This window comes from Xiphophorus hellerii, chromosome 11 (genome assembly GCF_003331165.1).
Source record: "Xiphophorus hellerii strain 12219 chromosome 11, Xiphophorus_hellerii-4.1, whole genome shotgun sequence".
NCBI lineage: Eukaryota > Metazoa > Chordata > Actinopteri > Cyprinodontiformes > Poeciliidae > Xiphophorus > Xiphophorus hellerii.
The window spans coordinates 11,274,744-11,297,572 of NC_045682.1; the positions used below are offsets into that span (position 1 = coordinate 11,274,744).

The following is a 22,829-nucleotide window of genomic DNA, read 5'->3' on the forward strand; positions in this document are numbered from 1 at the left end:
GTTGTAGGCCATCCGCAGTGACACAACTTCAGCTGTGTAGTCAGGAAATGTTGATACACAGGCTCTGTTGTACATCAAGGCTGAATGCTGGCGGCTGAGACGTAGTATGTTAGCCATGTCCCTGTTGTTGTGGATCTTCGCGATGATAGCTTGTGGCCTCTCCTTAGGTTGTGGTTTAGGCCTAAGACTACAGTGGGCATGGTCAATCTTATTGGGCTTGACAAAGTTATCCTTCCCGAATACCTCCGGTAACAGCCATGAAAGAAAGTCAGTAGGGCAACCCTGTTCTCCGCCCTCTTTAATGCTAATTAAGCAGTCTTATGTTGCACCTGCGAGACCAACTTTCCAGATCACTTAGTTTCCCTTTCAACAGGGCGTTAGCTTCCCCGAACACAGGAGGCCTTGAGGGCCAAGATGCGGCCGTCAGCAGATGAGATGACTTATTAAATGATGTCAACTCTGCTCTCTATTTCCCGTTGTTTTTGCATGGGAGCAAGGGAAGCTTCAATAGCGTTGAGTCGACCCTCCATTCACTTCTTCAGGCCATCAATAAGATAAAAAAGTTTGGCGACTTGCACCCCCTGAGCAGTAACAGCAGATAAAATAGCTTCATTGCTAGCTCCGGAGCTCAGTTGAGCTGTCTCCTTCTGTGCGCTGTCCTTTTTCCTCAGTTTGAAAAATAAGATTGAACAAGATTGAATTAAAGACCAAGTGCGTTGTATTTAAAAACAAAATTTGAGGAGATATCATGGAGCCTCACAGAAAAGCGTCTACTCAATTGCAGCGCTCTAGCAACCTCAAGTTACCATTTTGACCATCTTCAGCTCCAACAGTTTATAGAGCTTTGACCAAAATGCTGACTTCATCTTATTCCAGTCTTTAGTGCAGGGGTCGGGAACCTTTTTGACTCAGAGAGCCATGAAAGCAAAAATATTTGGATATTTATTTCAGTGAGAGCCATATAATATATTTTAAGACTGAATTCAACTAAATGTGAGTATAATAAGCCTCTGAATTTATTCTTTTAAATAATGTTGTTATAATACTCACCATTAATGCGACTTCTGGTGCTGCATGAATTTGCTGATGGCTTTGTAGTCTGGTTGGTACTTGGTAAGATTAAGCTTCATGCAAGCGTTGAGGCTTTCATCCGTTAAACGTGATCGTAGGTTGGACTTGATGTTGTTAAGATGTGAGAATGACTGCTCACATGCATACGTAGATCCAAACATGGTGCTGCTCAGTAACTCTTGGCACGCTTTCTTTCTGCTGTCTCCCGCCGGGTATTTTGATGCAAAGGTAGCATGGCGTGTGTCGAAGTGCCGCTTTACATTCGACTGTTTCATCGACGCAATTTTGTCGTTGCAAATTAGACACACCGCAGAAACTGCTCTCTCCACAAAGGGAAATTCTTCGGTCCATTCGTCCTGAAATGTACGATACTCCTCGTCTTTTTTTCTTTTCGCCATCTTCTTCGTCGAAGGGTTAGCTTTGAGCTAATGCCTGAGCAGACTGATTCAAAAGGGGGCATTTACTTGTTTACCCAGCAACAGCCAACGTAGGCTATTATCATCCAATTAAAATAATGGACTGCTCCTGCAGCCAATAGCAACCCTGAACAGGACATGAGCGGTGGAAAATCGATGGATGGATAAAAACTTGTTTTAATCCATCCAAATTAAATATTTTATGTTTTATCTGCGAGCCAGATGCAATCATCAAAAGAGCCACACCTGGCTCACGAGCCATACGTTCCCGACCCCTGCTTTAGTGTGTTGAGGTTTTTGTAAAAAAAAAAAAGAAAAAGTTTTAACAGTTCTACTTCACCAGAGTATTTTAACACAAACAACAAAGCTCTCTGCATCATTAAGTTATGCATAATTAAAGACAGAAGAAACACGAGTGTTTGATTAAAAGAGTCAGAAGACATTGTCAAATATGCGGATACAGAAGCACGAACACATGCAAATACAAACACCAAATACAGAATGTACAGTCTCTTTCTTCTTCGAGTTAATGGCGCAAAATGCAAAGAAGACGCTTCGGAAACACAACACACACACACGCACACCCCCGCACGCAGACACGCAAACACACAGTCATAGGCCTGAATCCCAGTGGGGAGTTAATGCCATCTCCGTTTAGTTGATTGTAGTGGCTTTTCGCCCCTGGAGACTTTTCCACTAGTCTGTGGAGTTACCGTCTTTATCTGCTCTTCATTTCCATACTCACACAAATCAAACACACGCACACACAGAAATCACCAAACGGAGTGAGCCACAAAAACAAGACAAATCAGATTTTGAGAAACCAAAAAAAAGCTAAGAAGTTTTTGGTTTTATAAACTGAAAACATCCAATTTTATTTTATACAGAACAGAGCGGCTTCGTTTCACTTCCTTCTGATAAGGAAAAACAAATATCCCTTTTTTTAAATGTGGCACTGGGAAATTGGAAATAAAAGCTATATCATGTCTGAACATGTAGCATGTCGGTTGCTAAACTCTGTTTTCTTCTTGTTAGTTTTTGCTTCCTTACTAGATACAGAGACAGAAAAAAGCTATAGTTTCATAAATTTAAACTGTAAATATTGGGACTCAAAACACTTAAAAAAAATTTTTTTTTTAACCATTTCACCACAGAAAAATCAGGTATGTGAGGTAATAAGTTAGTTGTACTTTGGCAAAGTTAGGTTTATGCTATGGTATTGCTATATAAAATAAACATCTTAACAGCAGTGGTAGCTCACTGGGGTTAAGATGTGAGTGATAACTCACATCTTAACTCTGGGGGTATAATTACCCCCAGAGTTTATATTCTAAACTCTGGGTTTAGAATATAAGTGAAACGAAGAACAAGTACCTAGATTTGTTGCATTGATTTTAATGAAAATCAATGGTTTAGTATACAAATCATTCCAATCTTACACATACCTTTACATTCCTACACTGAAAAAACTGTGATCAGGGTTAATTAATATTTACTAAATAAATAAGAGCAAACTATACATAATAAAAAAGACTGTGTGCAGTTTGGAATCTCACTGAGCTGAATTAACCAAATTTGAACATTTTTTTAATTGCATTTTACTCTGTTTTTATTTAAATAAAATCAGCAGAAAAACAATAAGTAGAATTTATTTATTTTCATTGGTAAAGTCAAAAGTGCAGAAAATTGATACATTTTACTCATTTGGGAGGCCTTGATTTTTCCGCCCAAGGCATTTTCATCACAGGAACACCGAGTCTGCTTGGCATTTCATGGACTACCGTTTGCTTAAAGGTAAGACATGTTTTAATTGTTCTTAGTTAAACAATTCAAGTGTCTGTAGCAGTTAAACATTGTCTTAAGTTACTGCAAATTACCAAACATAGCAACTTTACTGTACAGCAAGTCAATTAAGTTATTCGAAGTCAATCTATGTCGTCTTTGATTTGACTAAATGCATTGCAATGATTGAAAAAGTAGTCTCAATGTCACAATTTAATGTGACTAACGTCATACCGTTATATAGTGGCCGTAGAATACAAGCTACTCTTTTATTTAATTGAGTTTTTTGGCCTCAGCCCAAGCTCCCCCTCCCCCACCTTAACAAGCTAGCTAGCATGTTTGGCACCATAATGGAGGAACAGACGTTGTTTTCAACGGTGAGAAGGCTAATCGTTTAAAGTTACTGCATTTAGTTTTTACAATTAAAATGTACTCAAGTAACATTTTTACTCAAGTAGCATGTTAAAAGCAGATTTCTAATCAGTTTTTATAACGTTACACATTTCGGAAGCCGTTTTGCATAGTTACATTTTGAGACAAAGTGCGCTGTTTCTTCTTTCTTCTTTTAATTTGGCGTTATTGGGGCCTGCCATGCAAAGCAATGGCAGGAACCTATTACTATTGTCGGAGAGAAGCGTCTCTTTAATTGGGGCCTGCCATGCAAAGCAATGGCAGGAACCTATTACTCTACACCCAACAAGCGTCTCTTTATTATAATTCTTTATTTTTCTTCCGTCACCGTTAATGCGGCTCATACCGCTGGGTGCACACCTACAAATGAGGTATCAAAACGTGCAGAAAATTCACGCCATTGGAGCTATTATTTTTGGTGGGATTTGGGGTTAACGTGGCGACATAATTCGCAAAAAACTACGAAAAAAACCCCATTATAAGTCAATGGGAAAAATCCTGGAAATACCCTATTTTTGAGGATTTTCTGTGTCGTCACAAATTCACCTAGAAATGCCATTCAAATTTCATTTTGTAGATACGTCTGTGATCTCTTCGAAAGTGAAGACGGCTCGTCGATACCAGTTACGGTTTGTCCACAATTTGCCTCTAAGCGACCCAAAGTTTCTCATTTTTCCGAAAATTACAGTGCTTCTCTCGCTGATTAGAGTGAGAGATGAAGACAACTTTTTCAACCCAAATCATTTTTGAAATCGCCATCACGCCCACAAATATCGCACGATTAGTATCAAAATCGGTCCTGACATTGATACGCCTGTCTGCTCCGGTAAAATGTTTTCGAAATTTATCTAGACCGTACGGTTTTCTGTCACGGTGCTTCAGAGCAAAGTCATGCGACAGGATTTTCTGAGGCTGTCTGAGGCTCTCTCCCATGTATTTGAATAGAATTTCAGATCTGGGCACAACATTTCTTTCTCTCATCACTGTAAATGTTCTGAGTGAGGTACAGATATGAATCTCGGGACTATCGCAGAAGACACATAGGCCTGTCATACGCTCCAAACGCTTTTCGAATATGTATTACGGTTCCCGAACAGGAAGGATTTGTTTCCAATGCTTCTTTTCAGTAAAATGTGTTTGCTCAAACACACAATTGTGTGTTTGACAGCTCAGAGCTCAGAGCTCACACCCTGCTGAGACCATTATTTGCCATAGCAACGGATCTCAAGAGGCTATTGGCTGCTGGTTTGGACTACAGATACGCATCATTGTAGTTCTATCTATAGTGGAACCCTCAGTTGAAACAGATCAGGACTGAACTGGCCTTTAGAACTATTTGCTGCTATGGGCTGTATATAACTGATTTAACTCAGGAACTGTTACACATGGTATTAGTTTGGAACTTTAAAATTAAGCATAATAATAATTTCAAAATAAAAGCCTTGAATATTTTTACATCAGGTAATTGCTGTTTTTGGCTTTATTTGACTTTTTCATCCAAAGCACTGTTACACATGGTATTAGTTTGGCCCTTTGAAATGAAGCTTAACAAAAATTTCAAAATAAAAGCTTTGAATATTTTTACATCATGTAATTGCTCTTTTTGGCTTTATATGACTTTTTCATCCAAAGCACTGTTACACATGGGATTAGTTCGGAACTTTAAAATGGAGCATAATAATAATTTCAAAATAAAAGCCTTGAATATTTTTACATCAGGTAATTGCGCTTTTTGGCTTTATGTGACTTTTTTATCCAAAGCACTGTTACACAATGGAATAGTTTGGCCCTCTGAAATGAAGCATACTGAAAATTTCAAAATAAAAGCCTTGAATATTTTTACGTCATGTAATTGCTCTTTTTGGCCGTATATGACTTTTTCATCCAAAGCACTGTTACACATGGGATTTGTTAGGAACTTTAAAATGGAGCATAATAATAATTTCAAAATAAAAGCCTTGAATATTTTTACGTCATGCAATTGCTCTTTTTGGCCGTATATGACTTTTTCATCCAAAGCACTGTTACACATGGGATTAGTTCGGAACTTTAAAATGGAGCATAATAATAATTTCAAAATAAAAGCCTTGCATATTTTTACATCAGGTAATTGCGCTTTTTGGCTTTATGTGACTTTTTTATCCAAAGCACTGTTACACATGGGATTCGTTCAGAACTTTAAAATGGAGCATACTGAAAATTTCAAAATAAAAGCCTTGAGAATTCTTACATGAGATTATTGCTGTTTTGAGCACTATATAACTGATTTTATCCAATGACTGTTATTCATGGGATTAGGTTGGCCCTTTGAAATGAAGTTTAACAAAACTTCCAAAATAAAAGCCTTGACAAAAATTTTAAATCGTACCGAATGGTGCACGTCCGCCTCGCTTAACGTTCTTGCGGTTCTCCGCGTGCCATTGATTACGTCGCGGCGTCCTTTAGCGTCGACGCCGATTTGTGGCGTGACGACGCCGGGCCCGAGCCCGACGGGCGCGCCTTGGCAGGCCCCGGCTAAATTTCTTCCGAAATTTTCTAGTTGGGGCCTGCCATGCAAAGCAATGGCAGGAACCTATTACTCTACACCCAACAAAGTGTCTCTTTAATATTATTATAATTCTTTATTTTTCTTCCGTAACCGTTAATGCGGCTCATACCGCTGGGTGCACACCTACAAATGAGGTATCAAAACGTGCAGAAAATTCACAGCCATTGGAGCTATTACTTCTGGTGGGATTTGGGCTTAACGTGGCGACATAATTCGCAAAAAAACTACGAAAAAAAACCCCATTATAACTCAATGGGAAAAATCCTAGAAATACCCTATTTTTGAGGATTTGCTGTGTCGTCACAAATTCACCTAGAAATGCCATTCAAATTTCATTTTGTAGATACGTCTGTGATCTCTTCGAAAGTGAAGACGGCTCGTCGATACCAGTTACGGTTTGTCCACAATTTGCCTCTAAGCGACCCAAAGTTTCTCATTTTTCCTAAAGTTAGAGGGCTTCTCTCGCTGATTAGAGTGAGAGATCAAGACAACTTTTTCAACCCAAATCATTTTTGAAATCGCCATCACGGCCACAAATATCGCACGATTAGTATCAAAATCGGTCCTGACATTGATACGCCTGTCTGCTCCGGTAAAATGTTTTCGAAATTTATCTAGACCGTACGGTTTTCTGTCACGGTGCTTCAGAGCAAAGTCATGCGACAGGATTTTCTGAGGCTCTCAGGCTGTCTCACTGACACTTCACACCTTGGTGTGAAACTTATTTAACATAGCAACGGATCTCAAGAGGCTATTGGCTGCTGATTTGGACTACAAATACGCATCATTGTAGTTCTATCTATCCTCAGTTGAAACAGATCAGGACTTAACTGGCCTTTATAACTACTTGCTGCTATGGGCTGTATATAACTGATTTAACTCAGTAACTGTTACACATGGGATTAGTTTGGCCCTTTGAAATGAAGCTTAACAAAAATTTCAAAATAAAAGCCTTGAATATTTTTACATCAGAAAATTGCTCTTTTGAGCTGTATATAACTGATTTAACCCAGCAATTGTTACACATGGGATTAGTGTGGCAATTTAAAATTAAGCTTGATGAAAATTTCAAAATAAAAGCCTTGAATATTTTTACATCAGGTCATTGCTCTTTTTGGCTTTATTTGACTTTTTCATCCAAAGCACTGTTACACATGGTATTAGTTTGGCCCTTTGAAATGAAGCATACTGAAAATTTCAAAATAAAAGCCTTGAATATTTTTACATGACGTAATTGCTCTTTTTGGCTTTATTTGACTTTTTCATCCAAAGCACTGTTACACATGGTATTAGTTTGGCCCTTTGAAATGAAGCATACTGAAAATTTCAAAATAAAAGCCTTGAATATTTTTACATGACGTAATTGCTCTTTTTGGCTTTATTTGACTTTTTCATCCAAAGCACTGTTACACATGGTATTAGTTTGGCCCTTTGAAATGAAGCATACTGAAAATTTCAAAATAAAAGCCTTGAATATTTTTACATGACGTAATTGCTCTTTTTGGCTTTATTTGACTTTTTCATCCAAAGCACTGTTACACATGGTATTAGTTTGGCCCTTTGAAATGAAGCATACTGAAAATTTCAAAATAAAAGCCTTGAATATTTTTACATGACGTAACTGCTCTTTTTGGCTTTATTTGACGTTTTCATCCAAAGCACTGATAAACATAGGATTAGTTTGGCGCTTTGAAATGAAGCTTAACAAACATTTCAAAATAAAAGCCTTGAATATTTTTACGTCAGCTACTTGTGTTTTGAGCATTATATAACTATTTTAACCCAATGACTGTTACGCATGGGATTAGTTTGGCCCTTTGAAATGAAGTTTAACAAAACTTCCAAAATAAAAGCCTTGACAACATTTTAAAATCGTACTGAATGGTGCACGTCCGCCTCGCTTAACGTTCTTGCGGTTCTCCGCGTGCCACTGATTACGTCGCGGCGTTCTTTAGCGTCGACGCCGATTTGTGGCGTGACGACGCCGGGCCCAAGCCCGACGGGCGCGCCTTGGCAGGCCCCGGCTAAATTTCTTCCGAAATTTTCTAGTTGGGGCCTGCCATGCAAAGCAATGGCAGGAACCTATTACTATTGTCGGAGAGAAGCGTCTCTTTAATATTCTTTATTCTTCCGTAACCGTTAATGCGGCTCATACCGCTTGGTGCACACCTACAAATGAGGTATCAAAACGTGCAGAAAATTCACGCCATTGGAGCTATTACTTGTGGTGGGATTGGGCTTAACGTGGCGACATAATTCGCAAAAAACTACGAAAAAAACCCCATTATAAGTCAATGGGAAAAATCCTAGAAATACCCTATTTTTGAGGATTTCTGTGTCGTCACAAATTCACCTAGAAATGCCATTCAAATTTCATTTTGTAGATATGTCTGTGATCTCTTCGAAAGTGAAGACGGCTCGTCGATACCAGTTACGGTTTGTCCACAATTTGCCTCTAAGCGACCCAAAGTTTCTCATTTTTCTTCAAATTAGAGTGACAGCCCATCTCGGTTCAGATCTGGGCACAACATTTCTTTCTCTCATCGCTGTAAATGTTCTGAGTGAGGTACAGATATGAATCTCGGGGACTATCGCAGAAGACACATTGAACTGTCATACGCTACAAACGCTTTTCGAATATGTATTACGGTTCCCGAACAGGAAGGATTTGTTTCCAATGCCTTCTTTTCAGTAAAACGTGTTTGCTCAAACACACAATTGTGTGTTTGACAGCCTCAGAGCTCAGAGCTCACACCCTGCTGAGACCATTATTTGCCATAGCAACGGAACTCAAGAGGCTATTGGCTGCTGATTTGTACTACAAATACGCATCATTGTAGTTCTATCTATCCTCAGTTGAAAACAGATCAGGACTGAGAACTGGCCTTTAGAACTACGTGCTGCTATGGGCTGTATATAACTGATTTAACTCAGTAAACTGTTACACATGGGATTAGTTTGGAACTTTAAAAATTAAGCATATTGAAAATTTCAAAATAAAAGCCGAAATGAAGCATACTGAAAATTTCAAAATAAAAGCCTTGAATATTTTTACATCATGTAATTGCTGTTTTTGGCTTTGTATGACTTTTTCATCCAAGCACTGTTACACATGGGATTAGTTTTGAACTTTAAAATGAAGCTTAACAAAAATTTCACAATAAAAGCCTTGAATATTTTTACATCATGTAATTGCTCTTTTTGGCTTTATTTGACTTTTTCATCCAAAGCACTGTTACACATGGTATTAGTTTGGCCCTTTGAAATGAAGCTTAACAAAAATTTCAAAATAAAAGCCTTGAATATTTTCACATCAGAAAATTGCTCTTTTGAGCTTTATATAACTGATTTAACCCAGCAATTGTTACACATGGGATTAGTGTGGCAATTTAAAATTAAGCTTGATGAAAATTTCAAAATAAAAGCTTTGAATATTTTTACATCAGGTAATTGCTGTTTTTTGGCTTTATTTGACTTTTTCATCCAAAGCACTGTTACACATGGTATAGTTTGGCCCTTTGAAATGAAGCATACTGAAAATTTCAAAATAAAAGCCTTGAATATTTTTACATCATGTAATTGCTCTTTTTGGCTTTATTTGACTTTTTCATCCAAAGCACTGTTACACATGGTATTAGTTTGGCCCTTTGAAATGAAGCATACTGAAAATTTTCAAAATAAAAGCCTTGAATATTTTTACATCATGTAATTGCTCTTTTTGGCTTTATTTGACTTTTTCATCCAAAGCACATGGTATTAGTTTGGCCCTTTGAAATGAAGCATACTGAAAATTTCAAAATAAAAGCCTTGAATATTTTTACATCAACTACTTGCGTTTTCAGCATTATATAACTGATTTAACCCAATGACTATTACACATGACACCGTTGTTTTCTTCTATTTTCCAGTTATCCAGCTGTTTGTGAGTTCCTACAGAGCAATAACCTATTATCAATTATCCGAGCACATGAAGCACAAGATGCTGGGTACGTTGAAACACAAAGCACGTCTGCGAAAAATAATAAAACAATTCTTGACTAAAGACAAATCCAACTTGACTTTTAATTTCTGAATTAACTTCTTTCTGTTTTTTCTTCACTTCTTCCTTTCTATGCTGAAGTTACCGGATGTACCGTAAAAGTCAGACAACTGGATTCCCATCCCTCATAACCATCTTCTCTGCGCCAAATTACCTGGATGTTTACAACAATAAAGGTCAGAATTTTTTTTCTAATTTTCTGTTTTTTGTTTTCATTGCTTCTTTGTACCTTTAATTACATTAACCTTTGTCTTATTTCTGTACATTAGAGAGTCACTTTTTGGTGATTTTTGAGTCTCAGAAATTGGCCCACTATCACAAGAAGCTTTTAAATGTGTCATCCTCGTGCATATAATGTATTCAACTATCTAAGGTGAAATAGAACATATATTTTTTAAATTATATTTAAAAATTGTAAAATAGTAGTCTAATGGTGTAAAAGAGAAGTGTCTTAAATAATTGTCTCTCATAGTTGAAGTACCCATGCTTTTTTAAATACATTTCAGTTCAGATTTTATTTTTTGCACAATTTCACAGTTGTTTGCTAAATTTTCCAGGACTGTGTGTCACTAAAGTGAAATCTGACATTTGAGAATCCTCTAAAAGCAGCCCTGTCAGTTGTAAATAATTACCAAGACTTCCTGTGATTTTCCGTGAAAATGATTTTAACTAACAAATTGAAGCGTATGAGTTAATATAAGTGCATTTAGCTGTGAACAGGCATAACAAAGCATCAGGGAGCCCCCGTTTGTTTGTGTTCTCAGATCTGTGTCTTGGTTGCCATGGGCTATGGGAGATGAGGAGCGTGGGAGGGACTGTCAGCATTGCTGACTATCTCCATGTGGCTTTATGCCTCTTGATGTAACAGTGTCAGCAATCCCTGGCCTCAGCAAGGCCACCTAGTGGATGAATATTACATTTTCTTTTCTCGTTGTGTTTCTTCCAATATATAATATTAAATGTAAACAGAGCCTTGTATCTATAAGAAGGTAGAAGAGTATTCTATGACTTCATTTAAAAAGTTGTGATTTTGTGGTAGATTTTAGAGTAACGATGCCAGAAAAGTGATGTTATTTTTCAATTCATTGCATTTTTAACTAACTGCTTACAAACAGCTCAAACCTGGGTTACTTTGAGTCGGCTATATTAATTTAATTGTTGTGTTGTCGTCAGAGTGTCATTTGCCAATATCTTTCTGGGATAGTGTTAGTGATTAGTTTGTGATCGCAAATTGTCGGATGCAAACTCACATTTACTTTTACTTCAAAGAGAATGCTTTATTAATCTTGTCATCGCCTTATCATGCAGTTGTGAATTCATAATTAAAAAGATAGACTTCTTATGCCTCAATAGACCTCATATAACTGTGTTAAGCAGGCAGAAGAATAACTCTCTTGACCTGAAATCTAAATATACAACAACTGTGCCTTTAAAAAATTCCTTGATATAAATTAAGCTTTTATTGCAGGAGCAGAATCTTCCTTGTGATCCTCTCTGTTATCTTGTGTCTTTTTCCGGTCTAATTGTCACAGCTTCTGTTGTTTTTTGCGGCTCTGACTGTAAACATAATCTTTTTTTTTTTTAATTTTCACAAAAACTCTACACTTTTTTTTAAATCAGCAATGGCAGTAAATGTAGATGTCATTAAAACAAAAAAATTAACCAAATCTTAACAATCAAGTGTTTGTCTTATGCAGTATGATTTAGTTTGATTGTGATTGTATGTAACGAGCTGGATGTCATACAGCATCATTTAGGTGTGTTGGTTGTAAGGAAGAGTCGGGTTAAGTGGAACATTTTACTCCCCTGTTCTCGCTGCTTCCCTTACAGCTGCTGTACTGAAATATGAAAATAACGTCATGAACATTCGACAGTTCAACTGCTCGCCACACCCCTACTGGCTGCCCAACTTCATGGACGTCTTTACTTGGTCCCTGCCATTTGTTGGAGAAAAAGGTAGAAACCTTCCTCGCTTCTTTTATGATGCTCTATAAAATGTATCCGCCCCATTGGATGCTTTACCCTTTTTATTGCTTGTAGAAATCACTTGTGATCAACAAAGTTTGGCTTTTTTGAGAAAAAAAAAGCCCCTTAACTGTCAAGTGAAAACAGATTTCTACTAAATAATAACAGGTAAATAAAAACATAATATAAGTAGATGCATAGATATTCCTCCCTCTCAAGTCATTAGATGCACATTTGAGGATGTACATGGGGATCGACCCCGGTCAAGCTTTGCCACAAGTTTTCTATCAGACTGAAATCTGGATTTTGACTTGGTCACTCCAGAATGTCCAGCTTGTTGTCTTCAAACCATTTCTGCGAGATTTTAGCTGGATGCTTCAATTCACTGTTTTGTGAGTCCTCGAGGCCTGGTGTCCTGCAGGTTTTAGATGTGTATCTGCTTCAGCAAATAATGGGTCAAATAATGAGAGTCTGGTCTTTAGCAAGTCTCTGAAGAAATTGAGGAGGCTTGTTGAAGCAGGGAAACATCTAAAAGTTGGGCACAGGCCCGGATAAATGTTCTCTTAAGCTGTAGTTCTCTTGAAGATGAAAACAAATTGTCATCTAGAATTTCTCTATATTTTGATAAATCCATTTTACTTTCTACTTTTTCAAGAGTTATTCCCATCATCATGCTTCACACAGTAAGGATGTTCGTGGTGATGTAAGTAGCATCTTGTCTGATGGCCCAAAAGCTCCATTATGAGTTTCCCATCCATAGTGGGTTGTCCCAGAAAGCTTGGACTGGCAACAATTGTTGGACTCAGAGTCTCTCCCATCTGTAACTCTGTCCGAGGTGACCTGTTGACCTCTTTCTAGTCTTTTTTTTTTTTTTTTTTTTGCACGGTTCAGTCAGTTTGTGAGGACAGGCTGATCTAGGCAGATTTACACCATATCCTTTCCATTTCTTGATGATGGATTGAACTGAACTCCAGAGGATGTTAAGTGGCTTAGAGATTTATTTTTGTATCCTTCCCCTAACATATACTTTTCAGTAACCCTTTTCTCTGATTTGCTTATTTCTTTTGTCTTCATGCTGTAATGCTGGCCAAGAACACTGATTAACCAGTGAGTGGCTTCCAGAACCAAGTGTTTTTATGCTGAGGTAATCTCCATTCCACTTATTGTGAGACTAATAGGACCAATTGACCAGACCACTGTTGAACTAAGTCAGACACTTTGAAGGGGTTGAATATTTATACAATTACTTATTTTGTCAAAGCAATAAAAATGGCAAAACATCCAGGAAGGTGAATAATTCTTATAGACACTGTAAGACGCCCTGATTTGTTTTCTGCACCGCTCTGTGACTACCTGTTTCCTGTCCACTTTTTCCTCCACAGTCACTGAAATGTTGGTGAATGTGTTAAGCATCTGCTCTGATGATGAACTCATGAATGATGAAGATGAGATATTTGATGGTGAGAAGTTTAAAGAAGAATGTTTCATAATTCATCTTTTATATTTCTCACGGGTACATTGTGGGTTCAGGGTTGACCTAGATCTGCGCACGTCGCTGTTCAGAAAGGGAAACAGCTCAGCAGTTATTTAGGATGGTGTGTTTTAAAGCTGCATGTTAGAAGGAAGGCATGGAGTGCTTTTTTTTTTCAAAAATGACTGATTAATTGTTATTGAGGGCCATACTTACCTGTTATTTGTCATACACAAAAAATGCTTGTTTATTTTTTAATGTATTTAATGAATAAAAAGTTTTCAGTGTTTGATCTGTCAGAGTCAACCAAAGTGGCAAATTCTGATTTCTGTCTTACTGATTGATGCGTCTCTAGATATTTCACATCCAAGAACATATCATTTCGTTTTGACTTGAAAAAAAATACATTTCTCAAAACCGACATAATAAGAAAATAATAGAGCATTGTTATAGTGTGTGTCTATAATCACTGTGGATGGGTTACCTGTGTTTGTTTGCAGCCAATGCAGCCGCGGCTCGCAAAGAGGTGATCAGAAACAAGATCCGTGCTATTGGAAAAATGGCCAAAATGTTCTCTGTTCTCAGGTAGACGTTTTGTTGAAGAGTGTGTTAGTAAATGGAGATATGATTGTAGTGTACATCTTGAAACACAGACATTATATAAGGTCTGTTCTGTATGTGTGCGGGCGTGCGTGTGTGTGTGCGCGTGTGGGGGTGAGTGGGGAAAGTGAGGGCAAAGTGTTTTTTCTCCAGTCTGATCCGGGTTCAGCATAGCTTTCTGACCTGCTTGCTTGTTTCTGTTCTTCCTGCAGAGAGGAGAGTGAAAATGTGTTGACGCTTAAGGGCCTGACGCCCACTGGCATGTTGCCAAGTGGGGTTCTCTCTGGAGGCAGACAGACACTGCAGAGTGGTGAGCAGAAGGCTCGGCCTAAGTCTTTTTTTTCCCTACACTGGTTCTCTCTCTTTGTTTTCGGTTCGTTCTTGTACTCATCAGCATTCTCATCTCTTCCATTGCCTTTTTCTATTTTTCTATCTGTCTCTTTCTCCAAACTCCCTTAAATAAAGAGCAGCCAATAAATGCTGTTTTAGTCTCTTGTTGGATCTTCCAATGATATATTAATAAAAACCTTATGGGTTTGAGTTTTCTGCTGCCTATTTTCAGCAGCTAATGTGTAGTATGGATTTTTGTAAGTAGGGTTCTGTGACAAAGTTATTTGCTGTCAGTATCTTACTTGTAGCCGCAGCTTATCAACTGCGTCATGCCTCTACTCTCCTGGGTGTCCACTCCCCCCATGCATCCTTCATTTTGCTTTTACAAATCACTCACAGAGAGAATGCCTCTGCATACAGCCTCCTCCATGGACAGCAATGTTTGACTGACTTTGTAGTCATTTAGTGCAGAATCATACAAATGCACATAATTCCCCACCACATCTGATAAACATTCCTCAAAAGTATTCATGCGTCTTGCGGATGCAAAAACAGGAGAGTGGAAGCTGACCAGTTAAAACGAAATATCAACACTGATGTCGTAGTGCATTTCTGCATAAAACACGGCAACAAACTCCAGGCCAATCACACAACTCGCCACACAGAACCATGTGCAAAATAGAAGAGGACGCAGATGCAATTTTCATCACACGACTGAGTTAATGAGAGCCGATTTCAACAACTTGGATGAAATGTAACTAGGATAAATGTTTTCTTTGGGTTCTCTTAACATTGTAGCAACTTCCACACTGAGAATGTAGCATAAAGTGCTTATGTATTGTGTTTTCAATGATTGGAAAAGTGGTAAATGGTCAAATGTTTTGAGAGTTGTCACAGCTTTTATCAGGAGGACCAGGTGAGTTTACTCAGATTAGGACCTTCCTAAGCAATGGTATAAATTGTTTCATCAGACATGCAGAAACAAGTACTACCTCCTTAAGCCGTGCAAAGCATTAAAAGTAATTCAGATGCTCTCACATCTTTGTTTGTCATCTCAGCCCCCGCACTTTCCATCATCTCATTTCTGTGTCTCTCTTCGTGGATCTATTTGTGTGACTTTTCATGAAAACTTTCTAACCCAAGATTGACACTAACTCAGTTTTAATGCATGGCGCTCCTCTGAGTTTGGCTTCAATAACAGTGAACATTTACAGCTCATCTGGCCAAATAACATGAGTCGCCTTCTCCCTGGGGCTGCATTGTACATTTGCATGGCTTTATCAGGAGTAACCTGCTCCCCTCCTCCCCCCTTCAGCCACCATTGAAGCCATTGAAGCCATCGAGACGCATGATGAGGACAGAGAAGGTAAAACTGGTGCTCCTTGTCCCACTGCTTTAATATCAGGGTATCCTGCTATAAAATATTTCTAGACAACAGTTGAAACAATATAAAGTCCACGCTTAGCTCTCCTATGTTCACAGAGCTCCATCTTATTGTGAAGTTCATTCAAATAGAGTTAAAACATAAGAAAAAATTTCTTTTTTCTGAATAATACTTGTTGATTTTATGTAAATAAAGCAAAAATCATCATAGAGTAGATTTTAACTACTTTCTAATGGGAAGAAGTTACATTAGAAACTGTTCTCAAGATGAATAATATCTGTTGAATAACTTGCTTTCCAAAAGTATTGTACCCTCAAATGTCATTGTATTTTATTATAATTTTATGAAAAATGTCATCAAATTTTCAAACTTTTAGATTGCTAAACGAAACCCACTTACATTCAGGAATCCACTTTTTGATAGCATAATTTCATAAATTATGTGAAAGCCTCTGAAATATTAAATGTTAAAGAACAGTAGCACAGAAAGAGCATCACAAGCACCAAATGAAAACCAAGTATCATCATCATCATGTCACTCCTCAGTTATGGCAGACTTTTGTTCTATCACACGAAATTCAAATTAAATGCATTTGTGGTCATAACGAACAGAACAGAAACTGTTAGGTCTGTTCGCTCGAGGATGGATGGAACGTAAAAGTTATGTGTGCGCTAAACAAAGCTCCAGTCATCATAAAATGCTGCTACCAAAGTAGAGAAGCTTATAGCTTACAGAACAATATGTGGAGCAGGAGGAAATTAGGGAAAACCACTAAATAAAAAACATATAGTTATTTAATGTATTAAAGAATGTTTATTATAAATTAAAACTCTGCAAAGCGAAAAAAAAAAGTGTTAAGGGATTCATAAGAAAAGCTTATTGGTTAGGGTTATAAATGTCCTCCATCTGGTCTACAATGTGTTGCAAGCACAAGAACAAGAAAAAAAATCAAAGCCTGTTTTAAATGGTTTTTGGGAAATAGTTCAGATACAAAGACTTTACAGACTGTATTTGATTTAATAAATTCAATAGTAAATAAATAAAGTAATAATAATAAGTTTATAGAAATATGTGAACATATTTTTTTTTATTTCTGCCAAATTGAATTCTGAGATCACCTGCTCATTTTTATGATTTGAGATTTTCTCCAAATTGAGTCACACATGTGTAAAATGTGTGTAAGGTGTGCTGGCAGTATGTACACATTTTAGATCAAGATCTGCAGAAAAAAGTCTCCTCTTCTTCCTATAATTACATCCTTTTTGCCTCTCTTTACTACAATCGCATAGAATATCTCACTCATCATAGTTTGCAGTCAGTTTATAGTAAATCTGGGTTTTTATATTGTCACTTTATTTATTGAACACTGACTCATATTCGGATTGTAACAGCTGTGTTATTTCTTGGCAAAAAGAACTTTGATCATAGTTTTATTTTGTAATTTAAACATTGCTTATGAGGCAGTGACTCACAGTTGGTATTGATGACTATATAATGTAAAGGAAATTAGCAAAGGGAAGTGTAATTATTATTCTTGATTGTCACTCCTAGATGTGATAGCACTTTTGATGCAGCTAACACTATTAAATCATGACATGTTTGGGCACATGAGGGGATATATCATATATCATATCATAGCTTTTTATAACCTGCACTTATAATGGCTACCAGACGTCTGCATTCACTCATCATGGACATGATTGTCATAACAATCTATTAATATTAGATGGACATTCCAACATTTAGCAACATAAAAAGGAGAATTAAGTCCACAGGTTTGAATTCATGTTGGATTTTCTGTTAAAATTATACATATTACCTCAAATGTTTGCATGCTCATCTTGACAAATATTTGGAAACTCCTCTTACAAAAAGTGGTTGACCAAATTTTTTTATTGATTGACTTCCTGGCAGGGGCCTGCCTTTTAAGCGTATTCCACACAATAACCTCAACTTTCTGCTTCACTTGCAAAAGGTTCTGGTAAATTGCTCAAAGTATGTGGAATAAATAAGACAGAGGAATACATCCAAACTCTTCAGCTTCCTCTTGCTAGTTCTTGTTTGTAAAAGTCAATCAGAATTGTATGTTGTGTGATGAAGCCTCCATGGAAAGCTAATTGTCCAAAATGAACTATGAGAAGCACAAAACTAATGCAGTCCATGATGGGTGCATGCAAACTGTCTGACACAGTACGCGACTTGCGGAATACTCTTAGATTGTTGAGCAACATAACCCTAACCCTGCGTTTTTCCTCTTCTTCAGCTATTCGTGGGTTCTCCCCCCAGCACAAGATCACCAGCTTCGAGGAGGCGAAGGGCTTAGACCGCATTAATGAGCGCATGCCACCTCGCAAGGATGGGGTGAACCACGTGGGGCACTCCATGGGCAAGATGAATATGTCGGAGGCAAACGGCACAGAAGACAACAGCAACATCCAGTAATGTGTTGTCTGAGCCACGGAAACTGTGCCGCTGTTACAGTCATGCAGGAAGACTTTGCTTAATGGGAAATTCAGGCCTCAGAACACAGAAATCTAACAGGCCTACCGCTAGAACATGAAACCTGCAGCAAATCTAAACACTGGGCGAAAAGGTCATTTATTTCATGACGGCATGTCATTGCACTGTTAGGGGGCGGGGGGAGCTGGGGTTCACAGCAAAGGGGCAGGGATACAGAGAGACCCACAAGCTGCAGCAAAGAAGTGCTTTTGGAAGTTGTGTCCGACTGTAGTTCCCTTTCTCAATTCGATTACAGACTGAATTGTTGGGAGTTATTTTGCTGCAAGTGCTGACACACGTGTGCTCCTTCATTGCAGGGCCTGACAGAAGACATGAGTGCAGTATCCATATCACATAATGTTTTATAAAGTATTTATTATGAATCACTCACAAATGCACATCAAAAGGAGAATTATCTACTTTATCTTATTGTTTTTGCTAGTATTAGGTCACGTCACTTTGGGAGGGACAACACAGAAAGGAAAAAGAGACGCAAATATGTAAATGTATGTACCTCTTCGAACTCTGCAGCACGCCATCTTATCGGTGAACTTAAATTTATTGATTTACCTTGTTGTAAGATGCTGCCAACCTGCAGGGGAAAAAAGAAGACGGGGTTCTCATGTCACGGACAAATCCACTGCAGACCCAGATCCACCTTGGATATGTCTTAGTAACCTCCGGCATTGCCTCGTTCCTTCTCTCCTCGACATCTGCCATCTTACAGGATCACAGAACCTGGAGGAAAAGAAGAGATGATTTAGAAGACGCAGTCCCACTGTTTGCTGATGCTACCTCAGCACCCCAGATTAAACACAGAGATTTGACTTCAAAATATATCATTTACTCCTTTTAATCTCAGTCTTATGGTTATTCACTCCTCTTCCAAAAGAGCATTTTACATAGGCGTGAGCTGGTTTGAGCTTCTCACAATATTCACACAAAGATTTTAAGCAATATTGCATAATTTAATCACACTACCCTAATTTAAAAACTGAAAAAATAAAATTGAATTTAATTGGTTTATTTGGCAGGGACACTAATCTAAATGTATCAGAGTTATCTGAAAGGTTATTTTTATTTGTAGTCCTGGTAAGACAGCAAATGCAACAAATATCCCTACTGCTGCTGAAATAATAAATTGTTTCATATTTTTTTATCACTTTTTTGCTATATTTACTTTGATTCTCAGATGTAACAATCTACTTTGTAAGTGCTTATTGCACAGAATTATGTTTTTGAGTAACAGAAGTATAAAAAGTAAATGTTAGCTGATTAGTTAGTAATGCTGCAGCCTCCTGCTTTACAGTATGTTGTTAGCAGTGAGAAAACCATGGTTTTTACTAAATATTCCCAAATTGCCCAACTTGATATCTTGTATACAAAATGTAGTACCTCTTTCAACCAGCCCATGAATGGCGGCTGCAGCAGATGGGGATGGGATTTGATTACGCTATTCCCTGAAGAGCCAGAGAAAACTCTTGCCACTATGGCACTTTCCCTTCTATTAATCTCACTTTAAACTATCCCACCAGTGTGATGGAAAAGGTAATCAGTTTTAAAGTCATCATATTTTGGATGCATGACGTAATTTAATAGACATAACCAGCCCATGCCTAATTTCACATCAGAACAGCTTCATGTTAAAAACCAACTTCACCTTACAAATTCATATAAAAATCATAGTTTTTTTTCAGGATATTTAAGCTTCATTTCTGTCTAACAATAACCTTTCTTCCCTTCGGCATTAACGCAGCTTTCAGAGGAAACAAAAAGTCACGTTGAATGTTGAAACATACCTTGGTTTCAAGATATTAATGAACTGCTATTTCTTTCCTGCTTCTTGCTAAAGAAATAGCAAGAATACAAACAGTGACTTCAGTGTCCTGCAAATTTTTGCATCTTTTGCTTTTCCAAAACATTTTTGGATTTTATGCTTGCAAAATGTGACAAGGAAGGAAGTTCTAGACATATTATTATGTTTCAGTTAATCATAAACAGCATCCGTACTGGTGTTCTTTGGATTTCACAGCCTTTGATTAATCGTAATGGGATGAGGGCAATGGCCACGCTAACAAACTACAGTTGCTTTGGAAAATCTTTAACCCAGCACTGATTTATTCATGCTCAGGCCCTTCTTTGAAATGTAGATTCTGTGGTTGCCGACATTTTCGACACTTTCTGACCTAGTGTAAATATTACAGCAGTTTGTTTGGAATCCCATAGCCTGTGTAGACTCAGATTTTTTCTTTTTCAAAAATAGAGAAAAAATGAGAAAAGATCATTTTAAAACTATATATCTGAAGTAGTCTAGCAGGACTTTAAAGCATAGGTTTTTGGCAGAATGCCTTTTCATTTTGCAAAGATGTATCATTGAACGAATATAGCTAATCTGTAATACGTTCTTTATGAAAAAAGTATAAAACAGGCCAACATTGAAAATTGAATTCTTGTTTTCAACTATTTAATCAAACTTTTGGGGGGGGTTTCTGAATATTTTTTTCATTTGTTTTTACTCTAGAACATGATCAAAACTGGATGATTTGATATTAAATAAAAGCTAAAGTCTCACTGTGAGCTAAATGCAATTAGTCACTATCCCCAAACAGTGTGTGAGTCTTTCACAGTCTGGGGTACCTCTAGAGTAGTAAACATCCTGAGTAAAATATCTAAGTCGGAATGATAAACATCTTTGATACCCACCTCGCAACAAATTTCTTGAATTTTTTGTCATTCATTAATGTTTTCCTGGTTTGGATGCCATTTTTCTTTTCAGTGATAAAGGTGTGTGAAGTAAAGATGGACAAAAAGTGACTTAACACAGCATCTATGGTATGGAACGCATCAATGCATGCAATTAAGTTCCTAGTTGTTATGTGAGATTATAATTGTGATAGATAGTTGTGTTTCAAATAGTAAACTTGAATTCATTTATTTTTGGATTATATTTGTAGTATTGTCTTGTTTTATAAATTTTATAAATAGGCTTCCTTTGATTGTTTTTGGTCATTTTTTTTGTTTCATTTTGTTATTTACTACCACTGCTTTTAATTTTATATTGATTTCTTGTATGAAGAGATGCCCTTCTAAGGTGTAAAGCCTTGTGCTATATATACATTTTTTTTTCTGTTGTACTAATGTACAGAAAAATGTTCAATAGTGTGAATGAATATAATCTCAGTGAAAAGCTACTCTTTCAGGCTGCCAAAGCATGATAGCATGGTTTTCTCAAATGTAAATGAATTGGACACACAGACAAATCAGGTGTCACACATTTAACAGGAAACATTGTATTCTGGTTATATTTACTGCTGATATTATTGTTACAATTTAGCTTACAGTTCTTTTCATTCCTTGGTTTCTGGTTCTCGTATAGTCAAAATGCATACTTCAACAAAGAGATATAATGGATTTTATCTTGCAACATTTTTTTTCTCTATGGAGATATGTTTTGGCATTTGACTTCCTAAATAACACACACACTGTAAGCATGCCCTATGGGACAAATCACATTTTTTTACTCTTGAATAAAATATGCATGAACAAATTGTGTTGTGCAATTCTTTAACCCCCTGGTGGAGTAATTAATGTGCTCTTCTACCCTGCAGTTGCTTGTGGATAAAACCCCATAATACTGAAGCCAGTTAAAAGTATTATACTAGATTTTTTTTCTCGCATTATAATGGTATCCTGGGATCCTAAATCTGATGTAACTAAATGCAGTTGCTAATATAATTGTATAGCGCTCCGAAATCTGAAGATTTAAAGAGACCCTTCCCATGTAGTGGTTCGCATTAAAACAAACTGAATTATGTATTGAGGCCTAATGATGACTGAGTCATTTTCATGCCTTTGCAGAAATATTAAACTGTTTCCTTTTTTCCTCAACATGGTATTTCACAAGGTGGTAAACTCCATGTGGGTATTTCTACACACTAATCATTTGGAAAATGTAAAGTGTGAACTGCAACTAAACTTTTTTAGTTGCGATTTTGTAAAGCAACATTATTCACTGAAGAAAATAGCTGGGTTTGAACCTGATAGAAAGTCTGAGATATTGTCAAGAGAAAAATTAAAGATGCCACACCCAAAAATTCAGGAAGGTGAAGACTGCTAAAAATAAAACTTATACTTCTTATAAGAAGAGCCACAAGCATAACCTCCATGATACATTGCACTGATGCAGTAACTCATGCAAGGAGCCCAGATCAAAACTGTGCAGTATTCTCTATAGATTAACACATAGCTTTATTAATTTTCTGTAATATTTTGGGGAGAAACATTTCTTTCATCTTTTTTTTTTTTTTTTTTAC

The 22,829-nt window shown here is 37.2% G+C and overlaps 1 protein-coding gene across 2 annotated transcripts in view; it reads left to right on the forward strand.

Moving 5' to 3' along the window:
* The window catches only part of ppp3ca (protein phosphatase 3, catalytic subunit, alpha isozyme), a 205,037-nt gene extending 182,973 nt beyond the window's left edge, over positions 1–22,064 (forward strand). The window contains exons 7-14 of one of the 2 annotated variants that reach the window (XM_032576815.1): positions 10,137–10,214; positions 10,349–10,443; positions 12,098–12,223; positions 13,615–13,692; positions 14,204–14,288; positions 14,516–14,613; positions 15,949–15,999; positions 18,281–18,459. In XM_032576815.1, coding sequence (XP_032432706.1) covers positions 10,137–10,214; positions 10,349–10,443; positions 12,098–12,223; positions 13,615–13,692; positions 14,204–14,288; positions 14,516–14,613; positions 15,949–15,999; positions 18,281–18,459 — 790 coding nt within the window. Of the gene's footprint in view, positions 1–10,136; positions 10,215–10,348; positions 10,444–12,097; positions 12,224–13,614; positions 13,693–14,203; positions 14,289–14,515; positions 14,614–15,948; positions 16,000–18,280 lie in introns of both variants that reach the window. The other variant, XM_032576816.1, reaches the window with a different exon arrangement.
* Positions 22,065–22,829: the final 765 nt, after the last annotated feature.